This window comes from Mycetomoellerius zeteki, unplaced genomic scaffold (assembly GCF_001594055.1).
Source record: "Mycetomoellerius zeteki isolate Tzet28-1 unplaced genomic scaffold, Tzet1.0 scaffold64, whole genome shotgun sequence".
Lineage (NCBI taxonomy): Eukaryota > Metazoa > Arthropoda > Insecta > Hymenoptera > Formicidae > Mycetomoellerius > Mycetomoellerius zeteki.
Window position 1 is genome coordinate 1,893,866 of NW_017257654.1, and position 12,323 is coordinate 1,906,188.

The 12,323-nt window shown below is 32.8% G+C and overlaps 2 protein-coding genes across 2 annotated transcripts; one reads left to right on the forward strand and one right to left on the reverse strand.

Moving 5' to 3' along the window:
* Positions 1–353: 353 nt before the first annotated feature.
* On the forward strand, positions 354–1,780 carry Etfb (Electron transfer flavoprotein beta subunit). Its single transcript, XM_018457494.1, has 3 exons — positions 354–628; positions 839–1,237; positions 1,301–1,780. The coding sequence occupies exons 1-3, from the start codon at positions 578–580 to the stop codon at positions 1,610–1,612; spliced, it is 762 nt and encodes a 253-aa protein (XP_018312996.1). The 5' UTR covers positions 354–577; the 3' UTR covers positions 1,613–1,780.
* Positions 1,781–4,310: 2,530 nt separating this feature from the next.
* On the reverse strand, positions 4,311–7,238 carry Epp (Ecdysteroid phosphate phosphatase). The gene is made up of 4 exons (XM_018457535.1): positions 7,014–7,238; positions 6,400–6,637; positions 5,604–6,305; positions 4,311–5,533 (listed from the first exon to the last, which is right to left on the reverse strand). The coding sequence occupies exons 1-4, from the start codon at positions 7,118–7,120 to the stop codon at positions 4,742–4,744; spliced, it is 1,839 nt and encodes a 612-aa protein (XP_018313037.1). The 5' UTR covers positions 7,121–7,238; the 3' UTR covers positions 4,311–4,741.
* Positions 7,239–12,323: the final 5,085 nt, after the last annotated feature.

Genomic DNA, 12,323 nt, shown 5'->3' on the forward strand with positions numbered 1-12,323 from the left:
TATATATATATATATATATAAATGAGAGAGATTTGTATATCTATAACATATTATATCTATAACATATTATATTGTATATGTATAGATATTTATATAATAAATAAACAATAATGTAAGAAAAATAAATGAAAACAAGTGTAAGTGTAAGTGCTTTTTTTAGACCGTATTCCGATATACATTGCCAGTATTGAAATTCTATACATAACATTACGTAACTATACATTTTCAGTAGTTCATGTTATGTAATACTATAGAATTTCAATATTGGCAGTGTATATATCGGAACGCAGCCTTAGAAGATAACAATTCAAAACAGACAGTCAACGTCAATCAACACATCGGCTACAATTTATATTCGAATGTTCGCTCCAGTGTCCAGCGTGTCACATTTTCGTTAGTCAAGTTGGTCACAATGTTTTTAGTGAAATAACCTTGCACAACCAGTACAAGTCCAATTCGGACTTTAGACTTTGCTTACATTTTAAAGGATTGTTATCAGATTTATCTCTCGGTGATAATAATTAAGAAGAATTAAACAAAAGCAATTGTATAGTATTAACTTTTTCATTGTGCAAAAATGGCGCGTGTGCTTGTAGGTGTAAAAAGAGTAATTGATTATGCAGTAAAGGTAACGTAATCTCTATATTGTATATTAAGGAAAAAAATTGTAACATTATGAAGTTTAATATTTTTTCTAATAATACATTATCGTAAACACTGTAATATTATATATGTATTATATAATAAATTCTATAATAAACTAAGATTCTGAAAATGCTGACTTACAATGTCAATAAATGAAAAACATTCACTTTATATTTTATACATACATTTATAGATTCGTGTCAAACCGGATAAATCTGGGGTAATCACAGATGGTATTAAACATTCAATGAATCCTTTCGACGAAATAGCTGTAGAAGAAGCAGTAAGAATGAAGGAAAAGAAAATAGCTCAGGAAATAATAGCAGTTAGTTGTGGACCAACGCAATCACAGGATACAATCAGGACTGCCCTTGCTATGGGTGTGGATCGTGGAATTCACGTAGAAATATCTGGTCCTGAATATCAGACGTTGCAGCCTATTCATGTCTCAAAGATTCTAGCCAAACTAGCACAAGATGAGAAAGTAGATTTGGTGATACTTGGTAAACAAGCCATAGACGATGATAACAATCAAACCGCACAAATGACTGCTGGCGTCTTGGATTGGCCATCTGGCACTTTCTGCAGCAAGGTAAAAAGTAGATAAAATTTTATCATTTTGCAAAGTTTTATCTTAATCTTCTTTCTTATCCAGATCGAAAACAATAATGGCGAATTAACTATTACACGCGAGATTGATGGTGGATTAGAAATTGTCAAGATGAAAACTCCAGCAGTCCTCAGTGCTGATCTTCGTCTGAATGAACCACGATACGCGACTTTGCCAAATATTATGAAGGCCAAGAAAAAACCCATTAAGAAGATTACTCCGAAAGATCTTGGAGTAGATGTGACACCGAGAATTGAAATACTGTCTGTAGAAGACCCACCAGTTAGACAGGCTGGTGCTATATTACCAGACGTGGATACCTTGATAGTCAAATTAAAAGAAAGTGGCCACGTTTAGCTAAGTCATGGGATAATTGCAAAAAGAACAAAAGTCATCTCGTAACTCTTATATTTTGATAATTTGTTTTGTATATAGTATAATGCTTTTGTACATCGTCAGAAATTGTATATGATATATATATTTCAATATAAATTTGTACCGCAATGCGCATGTGCGCTTATAGGAAGAAAAGAAAGTTAAATATAATTAGGTATATAATGTTTAATAAAATACTGCCTATATATACACGAATTTTATACATATATACGTACACATATATGTATGTATATACATATACATAAAAATATATCGTGCACTTTTTTATCAACGTTTCACAAATGAATGTTCAATCTATTTTAAAAGTGGAACAACATTGGACATATTTTTGAAATAGTATTGTACCTAAATATATATACATATAAATGTTATTTTGTAAAAGGTAACATCAATAACGATACTATAAATATATCCTTGTTCTGCGCATCAAAGTTTGTTATGATGCAGATGTCATTACGTTAAATTCAATGTCACACTTAATTGACACACGTTCTAAATTTTCCAAGAAATGGTAATAAAGCTCGCATGGAACATTTTTCTATCGATAGAGACTATGAATAATGTACACAAGAGCACCTTATTAATTTCTCTATACTTCTACTTTAATATAAGCTTAACATATCTATCAAAGAAACATTGTTGACTATTGTTGTCAGCAATTAGTAAAAACATTTGTGTCTCCACCAAATATTCAGAGAAATATTTTAGTTTTGTTTTCATAACTTACTGTATCCATCAGATCAACAAAAAGTTGTTTTAAATAAGTGTGAAGAAAATTAACTTCTCGCAGCAGCTTTAACTTATGTATGTATTATTTTTAGTTAGAAGGAAAAGAGGAGAAAAAAGTATAAATTATGAAAGAAATCAAACCTTCAAGAAAGAAATGAGTATTGTAAATTACGTCTTCTTGAGGAAAGATCTATCACATCAAAACGAACTTGTTATTGACAGACATATTTAAAACGTATAGGGTAACTCCGGCAAATACGCTGGGATTTACACCGCAGAAGTCAGAAAAAATAGAAGGAATGGGGATAATTTTCCCGTAACTACTCTGTTACATGCCTTAATGTTATATTAGTATTGTGTTATGATTTCAGCTTCTTACTGTTAATATTAATGAATTTATTGTGAGTTGAATCAATTTGTCACTGTAATAAATAACGTCATCATAAGTTATAATCTACATAAAATGATTAATGTAGGACGTGTAAAAGACTTAGTGGTTATTTCGTGATACATACGTGTAGTAGAATAATAAAGCATGTTTGTATTATTAAGCATGTTTACATTATTTGTAAATTTTTCATGAGCCGTACATACCCTATAAGCGCAAAATGTTCCTAGAATGTTACATGAATATTATTAAAAAAAATTAAAATAATGTTATAATATTTCGAAAATATCATAAATATTTTTTTAATATTACGGGAGTATTCTATAGAGGTTATATGTCCACTTATATAATAAACCTAGGTATTATATTTTAATATTCCTGAGAAACATTAAAATATTAATAAATATTAATTATTTTTAATTTTGTGCAATTTGAATTCACAATCCAGTAACGAAAAGTTCTTATCAGTCTATGCTGCATCTTGTGCTAAAAAAACGTTTCAACGTGATTTTAAGTACATATCCAGTTCTACAACTGAGAGCAAAAATCATTTTTAGTTTTTAAATGTATACTTATACTGAACAGATGTAACAGTTTTACAAATTAAAGTAAATGCTGTTATAATACTTTCTAATGTTTATACGATATTAATTACGTTATACGATTATTAAAAGTAACATTAAATAAATGTTACTTTTAATAATCATATAATATTATTAGGAGTGGACATATAAACATCCATTAATATTTCAGGAATATTATTTAATATTATATAATTTTAGTAAAATATTATTAAAGTGTTATATTTAATATTCTGAGAATATGCCTAAAATATTATTTAATATTAAATAATATTATGCGCTTATAGGGTACCCCCTTTCCCCCTATGAGTAGCCATATATCCCACCCCTATGAGATATGCGGCAAAAATACAAGAAGAGGTTTCAAAAAGTTTATTTTTTAATATGAAAAATAAATATTTCGAATTTCTAATATTTTTTTCATAGTAGTAAACAGTACAAAGTTTTTACTGATATAGTTCGTTTACTATAAACATAGTAAATAATACTTAATAAATTAAGTTTTTGATAGGTGCGGCGTATATACCGGAGTTACCTTATATCTGTATTAGTAGTTCTGATTTAGAATGAGTACTTTCCTGTGTTGAGACCTTCATTCGAAAAGAGCGAAACAAGCGACAAGACGTGACAGACGCGTTCCCTCTCAAATAACACAAGGTCTAAAAACAGACTATCACTTGTTGTTGCCAATACATTTCCTTTAATCTTACTACTCCTATATGGAAAACAGGCAAATTATATTTCTGTTTCTAGCGACAATCAGGAATATTAAGAAACATACTGAAGCTTTCATGAAAACAAAAACACAAATGTTGCTCATATTCCTTTGGTAGATACGTAGCTTAACTTTATAATAGTCAAAGAGAGAAAATATTATGTATGTGATAGATACATGAATACTATAATATAATCAGAAAATAGAATATTATTTAAAAATATTATATATATATAAACACTACCTTCTTTTTAAATTCTTTGTTTAGTGCTTCATCCAAGACACGGCAAGAAAATGCGTCCAATCAAGACTAGTATGTCGCTTATATATTAGATATTTAACGGATTGGTATAGCACGATACCAATAACATATTGGCTATGATTTGTTCTATATCCATAATTAAAGAATAAACTATACCTCAATACCCGTATTAATCATAATTCGAGGAAGTAAATGTTCAACTGCATACGCGATCGACTAGCTTTTATCGTATTTATCAATATTATCATACACCAATGATATATCCTGGAAAAATTTTTTTTCTTAATTCGTTGAATGTTTCAGTGTCATCGACATTAGATAAGCCCTGCATAAAAATTCATTGTATTATAACAGTCTTTTATATTTTTATAGGCTTTGTAAAGTGTCTTCCTCGACAAAAGCTCGTGCAATGTTATTACATTAAAACCTTCCAATCGAATCTGCTATTACTGGTATGAGTGATTGGTGGGAAGGGAGGAGGATGGAGTTGCCAGCCGTTAATATCTTGACGTGCCGTCAAACATGCCAAGTAAGGTACTCTTTGAACTAATCTAGTGACTTCAGCTGCCGGGGGTATTCTACCACCGGTCAACTGTCTGGTGCAAGCAGCCAGAGAAGCGGCATGCGCTACTATCAAAATATTACCAACTGTGCTCTCTATAATCTTCTTGATCAGATCATAACTGCGTTCATAATACTGCGCGGCGTTCTCTTTTAACGGGAGTTCTTTAGCCTTCACGATCGGATCGTAATCGGTGTCCACATTAAAACCCGCCTTTATCAACTCTTCGGAGGTCATCCAAACGGGTATACCGTTTGGATACCATGCCAACCATTCTATCAAGCCTGGCTCTACTTTGACTGGAATATCGGACTCTAATCCTTTTAAGATATTAGCGAGCGTTTGAACGCAACGTAACGACGGCGACGTGAAGGCTACGTCTATCTTAATACTGGACGATCTCATGGCTTCGCCTACCAAAGTTGCCTGCATCTCACCTACAGTCGTCAGCGGGCTATCGTTTTGGAAATCCTGGATATTCCTGGATGGTACTTCTTTGGGCATGTTCAAGTCACGACGTACATAACAACCATTCGACTCAAAGCAATACGGAATCCATGCGCCGAAGGTAAAATCCACCCTCTCGCCGTGTCGACATATGAAGATTTCCCTAGACGGTGTTTCCGGCGCTTCCGACGCTGCCATCTGTTCGAAAGGAACAGATTACAAATTTGCCGATGATTTTCTGCGAGATATATTTTCTAGAAATAATTACCGGCTCCTCTGCAGTGGGAATCCCATCAGGAGTATCGATGGAATCGCTTGGAGACAAAACTGGCGGTCTTCTGACTTTTGGTATCTCCTCCTCTTCCGCGCTTTCATATTTATTGTCGGTAATCGGCACGGTGGCATGTAACGTCCACGAGTCCGATTCCGCAGTCCTCTTGGTATGATTCAACGGCACATGACCCGATATACCGGTCAACCAAGAGACACCTTCCACCCAACCGTCCGTGGACGCGTTACACGCTCCTTCTGGAACGTATATGTAATCACCTACTCTTAACTCTAATTCATCGTGTTCTCGTGGCACGTGGGCGTGTGTCACTTTATGCACGTGCGAATTCTGTAATCTCGAATCTCTCGAATATAATCTGAGCTCCCAATTGGCCGATGTATTTGGTCCTAATTTCTCGACCATCAAGCGGAGAGGTTGAAACAAGTTGCTGGGAAACTGGTAAGCCAGCGTAAGGTGCAAAGACTTTACTTGTGGTTCGGCAGTGATACCTAAAGCATCAATTTTATTGACATAGCGAAGAGCAATGTTCTTCAACCACTCCGCATTCACGTCTTTGACGAAAAGGCCCATAAAATTAGGTGACACGTATGTCTCTAGCTCGATATGTTCGTGCGTTCCATCCTGATGAACCACATTCTCAAGAGTGTGCACTAATTCTTTTGTGAACTCATCAGGAGCCTACAAAAATGTTTTGAACAAATTGCATACTTGAACACAGATTTTTTAAATATTCAAGACAAATATATTGCCAAATATACATAAAATATCTTACGTCAAAGAAGGAGACAAGAGTAATGTGCGGTATAAAGTTATGAGCACCGTTCCATCCTAGGTCTTTACTCTCCGACCAAAACAGCTCGAGTTGCTCAGCTAACGGTCCGGTGGGGCAAGCATATAAAACATATTGCCGTTGAGTGTCAGAGTCCAGAGTCGGATCTCTTACATGAGCCAACAACCAATCTGATGCTAATTGTACACCACGGTGTCCTGTTGCTGCTAACGCCTTTTCCCTGAGAATATACAATTTTCATCAGCAACGCTGAGTACAAATATAAATTATCTTAACATTTTCCTAATAAGTAAACGTGTCAAATATGCATCTTTCAGTATCAGAACTGTCAGCAATGTTCCAGCAACAGTAGCAACTTTGGGTAACGCAAAGAAATACGCCTTGTTTAAAGGCCAGGAATAATCTGTTTCGTTTGAACATCAACTGGGAAGAAAGTTAATTCGATCAAGAATGAGTCTCGCAAGACAGAGGTACCCAAAGCTACGTTTGACAGCTGTTTGTTTACAATGAGTAGGCGACGTGTGTTTACGCGGGACAACGTGCCATGTGAGCGGCACCATAAACACGACCCCTTATATTCGCGGGGCCATACATACGCCCGGTGTTTCGGGAAGCCCAGCTGCAGAAGCGTTTGCAACGGCGTCAAGTGCTGCTTCGAAATTTTTGTGGGAGTTGGATTTTTCCGCGGCGGCAGCGTCGCCATGACGGCACATTACTGCGTTAGCCGTCCAGGCTGGCCAATCACCGCGCGACTTTCCGCGGTACAAATGCAAAGGAGAAGAACAATTTTTGAAATGCCCGACCATCGATCGAGGCGGGACGTTCAGTGATAAAAGTGGAATGCGATGATATACGATATCCGGGGAATGTTTCCCGGATATAACAATTGTAACTCATCGTGGAAAACAATTGACGATATTTTAGTTTACCCTGAACATCATATCAGATATCAGATATCAGATAGCGATATAATCTGTTTGTACGCAAGATATCATAATTCGCTTGATCAAAGAGCTTTAAAGATTTGATTCAAGTTAAATTCAATTAGTTAATAATTACACGATTTTAGAAATTGAATATTAATTGAATAATTTTATCAAATAATTTTTATATGAAAGCAACTAAGTTAAATTAATTTATTATAATAATAATGTTCTACGCGAAATGTTCAATAATATAAATTTATATTTACTCAGCAAGGTTGACTCTGTGCTTGATTATACATCTTTAAAAAATTTAACGAGATAAATTCAATTATATATAATTATATATGAAACATTTTTTCCCAAGTTATCAAAATAAATTAATATTTAATCTCTGAAATCATCATTCATTAATATTGAATTTATCTCGTTAAATTTTTTAAAGATGTATAATCAAGCACAGAGTCAACCTTGCTGAGTAAATATAAATTTATATTATTGAACATTTCGCGTAGAACATTATTATTATAATAAATTAATTTAACTTAGTTGCTTTCATATAAAAATTATTTGATAAAATTATTCAATTAATATTCAATTTCTAAAATCGTGTAATTATTAACTAATTGAATTTCTCTTCTCCTTTGATATAGAAAACATCAGGAAATCAGTAAAGCAATCGGTTAAGATTTTAGATATTCAATCTCATAACTTGTATTTCATTCCTTCTTCTTCTTCATCCCGTACTTCGCAACAACTTTAACAATAGCACACAATTGATGCGATTATTATCTAGAGTTAGTGTAAAAAAAAAAAGAGAAAAAACGATGACACGTGGATTTTATATATATTTTTGTTTTGCATTCGTTACGGCATCCTGTTACAAACACTCTTCACGCTGCAGTATTTCAGTACAGAAGTAATAAAAAAGTTATAGTATATAAATATATATATCTCTATCTATATATATAATATTTATATATAAAATAGGTAAAGTAAAACGTAATATACACGTTATTGCTCGTCTCTCATGGGATTCTTCGCTCGCAATTCGTACATCCTTTGTACACGATGTTCCAGATAAATTGATTTGGACTCACGAGCATATTTGTAACAAAATTTTTTTTCGCGCTCGTCTCAGAGAATTTCTTATGTATGATTCTCTTATCTTTCCTTCTCTCCAATTAATGACTAAATCGTGAGAATTTAACTTATACACCATTGCAAAATTACAACATTTTAACGCAAGCGTTTTCGATTTGATGAAGCAATTTCGTATTATAACCTACGGTATTATACATAATGTATATATAATAATTAATTAAAACAAGAGAGACTCCAACACGTCTAAAGCGTACACGTAAAACTGCGGGCGCGAAATATCCATTATAAATAAACGAGTAGCATGAATAAAATAAAAGAACATTATCTTACAGTTCGCGTAAAGAGTAGCTTAAGTACATTTTTTTTTCAAAAAATTTAGAATTTATCGTTAATAAATTAATAGAGAGATAAATGTGAATTAAATGATAATTATTATAAATAATTTTAGATAATGATAATATTACATTATTAATAATATGATATAATATTATTATATTATTTAAATTAAAAAAATAATAATAATTTTAGATAATGATAATATTACATTATTAATATGATATAATATTATTATATTATTTAAATTAAAAAAATAATAATAATATTGTATAATAATTATTATTTAAACTATCTCTCTTTTTTTTCATTTAAAAGGATTCAATTTTTTTAACTCGACAATATCATGTTGCAAATACTTCGTTTTGTTTTATCCACGCTACTATACGTGTCTATTCGTACGGTGAGCTAGATTACGTTGAAGCTTTTACTAAAACAATAACAATTGTCTTCCAACTTGGAAGTTCTCAATATTGCATGTTATAAGATATATGACGTCGCAACGAACGTCCTGTCCTGCAAGATTCATATGATTTACAAATTCATCAAGATTGCGTTGCAACTACGGATCATTCGCAATATAACGATCGCCGTTTACAGCATTCTAAACATCGTATGTGATTTATATTACATCATACGATTCTTGTGCTATATTTATCCGTGTTTATTATCTCGAGTTTTCATCGCGCTATATTTATGCTGATCCATAAGTTGCAATATTTCATAACAATAAACCATACACTTTTCATCTTTGAAAATCGGATTAATCGCTTCCGTAAAAGATACCGTTGATTTGAGTATCATTTATGACATTTACGACTGTCTTCGCAAAGATTCGCTTTCGATCCGAAGATAAATCGAACTTCATTAGTAGGTTTGCCGGAAATTACCGTTATACACTTCTTCATACACTTAATATATCGTGATAGAACCATTAAACAGTTTCTATTATATGTAATTAAATAATTCTTTCTACGTCTACTGTCGACAGTAAAACGAAATATTAAATAGAAGACGTAAGTTACTGTTTCAAGATATGATTTTGTCATTAACAGTTTGATTTATACACAACTCGAATCGTCGGACTCTAATCGATTATAAATAAAAATTAAGCTAATAATATATGGAGATACGACACTATGAATTACATGAGGCACATTGATGTAAAAACATCAAAATAAAAATCATAATTGAGATCTATCGAATTGAAAACTATGTGTAAGGATAGACTAATCATGATGTAAAAAGACCTTCTTACATCATAGGACTAATCATATCTATAAATTGAAGACTGCACATTCTTCTGCTCTTAGCATCTGTGCTCCGTTAGAAAGAATTGAATTATATCAGCATCTCTCTCCAACTCTATCAGCGTGCCTCTTCAACTAGATACTTTAGAGAGAAAAAAGAGAGAGAGAGAGAGAGAGAGAGAAAGAATGTGAGATATAAGAGATTCAAACTACCTCCCTCTCATTCTTTCTAAACCGATAATGATAACTTCATAAGAATGTGTAGTCTTATTATGTCTATGAGATAAACTAAGCGAAAAATGATATCCGCGATTCGATATATGATTAATTAGAGTGAAGTTAAACTCGTTTCTCATAATTAGGTAATTCGCTCTTGTGTGCGTGCACACAAATCAATTTATATAATAATTTTGTAAGATTTTTCTAAAAACAATATGAGTAGGTTTAGGCTCCGTAGAATGTAAATCATGAAATTGCAATAATACACTATTGGTATTATTATTATATGATTTCATGATTTTTCTTAGATATCTTTCATCGCGATTTCTTAGGCTAGTAAGGCTAGTTTAATAGCGATGAAAACATATTGGTGTAATTCGCACACATATTTTGCGAATAGACAATGGGCTTCATATACTTGCACTAATTGACAAAATACTCGGATCTGTAATACTTTCAATAATATCGTTAACATACATTTCGGCGAGATGATATCGTTCGAACGGTCGTCCGATAAAAACTCGGGGGAAAGTTGTCGTCCATTATTTCATAAATGTTGTCCGCGTTATCTCGAACGTGTACTCCTTTTTACCACGACCGCATCGCGCACCTGCGCTGTTAGCGAAATGTCGCGATACAAATGATGAAATTTATCGTTTCCACATAAAAGTCGTGACATGCGGAAGATACAGTACTCGTCCATCAGAAACTGAGAAACATTTGTCTGACAATAAGAAAACTTATTCTCGCAATATAATAACACGAATATTCATGTAGGAAAATATACATCCGTTTTGAAAAACTTTTATTTTTAATGCATCAAATTTTTTCTATGAATAAATGGAAAATGTAAATTATTCGAAAAATTTTATCAGAAATATTATAGAAAGTGTTAGAATTGTCCGATCTTTTTAGGCTAGTTCTTTCGACAATTAAAATATCTTTCTTTAACAATAATTTTCAAACATCCAGTATAATATTGGAAAATTCCCTATGTAAGAATAGATTTTCAATATATTGGATCTAAAAACAAAAGAAAAATTCTATAGCATGAACTATTATTTTTACTCAAATATATTTTGGTCCACGCATATACACTGTCACTTGAGTCTAATGCTTCAACGGGCGCAAAAGAGCTGATGCGCATCAACAGCACACGCAATACGTGGGCGAAACTGATGTCCAAGTCGATAATTCAAGGATTGTAAATTAAAGAAGAACTGCTACTCTTCACGGTCGGTTTCCTCTGCTCATTACAAGATGTGATGTCGATTTAGAGATGTATGATTTTCCGTTTTGCAATGATAAATAATAATTAACATTCTCTAGTATTTCAGAGTATGAACTGATAAGTAACAATGCCGCGATAATTACGAAATGAATTTACTTCCAAAATACAGAAGTTTATAGAGACATCGAGATGAAATATCGAAGAAGCGTCGCGCTCGTCCGTTTCCATTTATAATGAGAAGTTATATAAAAAACGTGGTGTAAGAATCTAATTTAATGTTGTAATATGATTCACCATAATTTATTTTTATTTTAATTACATGTCGGGAGCAACTCAACTGTCAATAAAAATAATTCGAAACTGCGCTACACGGCAAAGTGATCGTTTGATACAACCAAAAGCAAAACGCTCGAAGCGACTATCTAAACGGGATAGGTATTGCATTCGTATGCGATGTCAGTCTCATAATTGGCAGTGAGCATTCTCGGAATACGCTACTGAGGTTCGTCTACAGTGTATTTGTTGTTCCGGTCATTCGAATATTTTAGTGCGATTCAAATTAGGCGTATTAGTAAGAGTGGCGAGTACCAACACACTCCACATACACACACATATATATATATATATATGTACGTACATGTGATTGAGAAGTTCTATTCCGCGGTACAAAACGATCAAAGCGAATACCTGAACACACGTATTGACCGGACTGTTCATTTGCCATGTATCTGGATACTCGCCAGATATATATGCGATTCGAGCATCTAATACTGAAGTGATGTTATGCAAATTTTAAGGATGTCAGATACTTCTAATTTTATTTTTTCATAATCAATTAAAAATAAT

Excerpts from the sequence above, each read along its gene's own strand:
- Etfb (XM_018457494.1), top strand. The coding sequence starts at position 578 with ATGGCGCGTGTGCTTGTAGGTGTAAAAAGAGTAATTGATTATGCAGTA. Across the intron at positions 629-838 it reads TAATTGATTATGCAGTAAAG|ATTCGTGTCAAACCGGATAA; the intron begins GTAACGTAATCT and ends ATACATTTATAG. Across the intron at positions 1,238-1,300 it reads CTGGCACTTTCTGCAGCAAG|ATCGAAAACAATAATGGCGA; the intron begins GTAAAAAGTAGA and ends TTTCTTATCCAG.
- Epp (XM_018457535.1), bottom strand. The coding sequence starts at position 7,120 with ATGGCGACGCTGCCGCCGCGGAAAAATCCAACTCCCACAAAAATTTCG. Across the intron at positions 6,638-7,013 it reads GGCTTCCCGAAACACCGGGC|GGAAAAGGCGTTAGCAGCAA; the intron begins GTATGTATGGCC and ends GTATATTCTCAG. Across the intron at positions 5,534-5,603 it reads TTCCCACTGCAGAGGAGCCG|ATGGCAGCGTCGGAAGCGCC; the intron begins GTAATTATTTCT and ends CCTTTCGAACAG.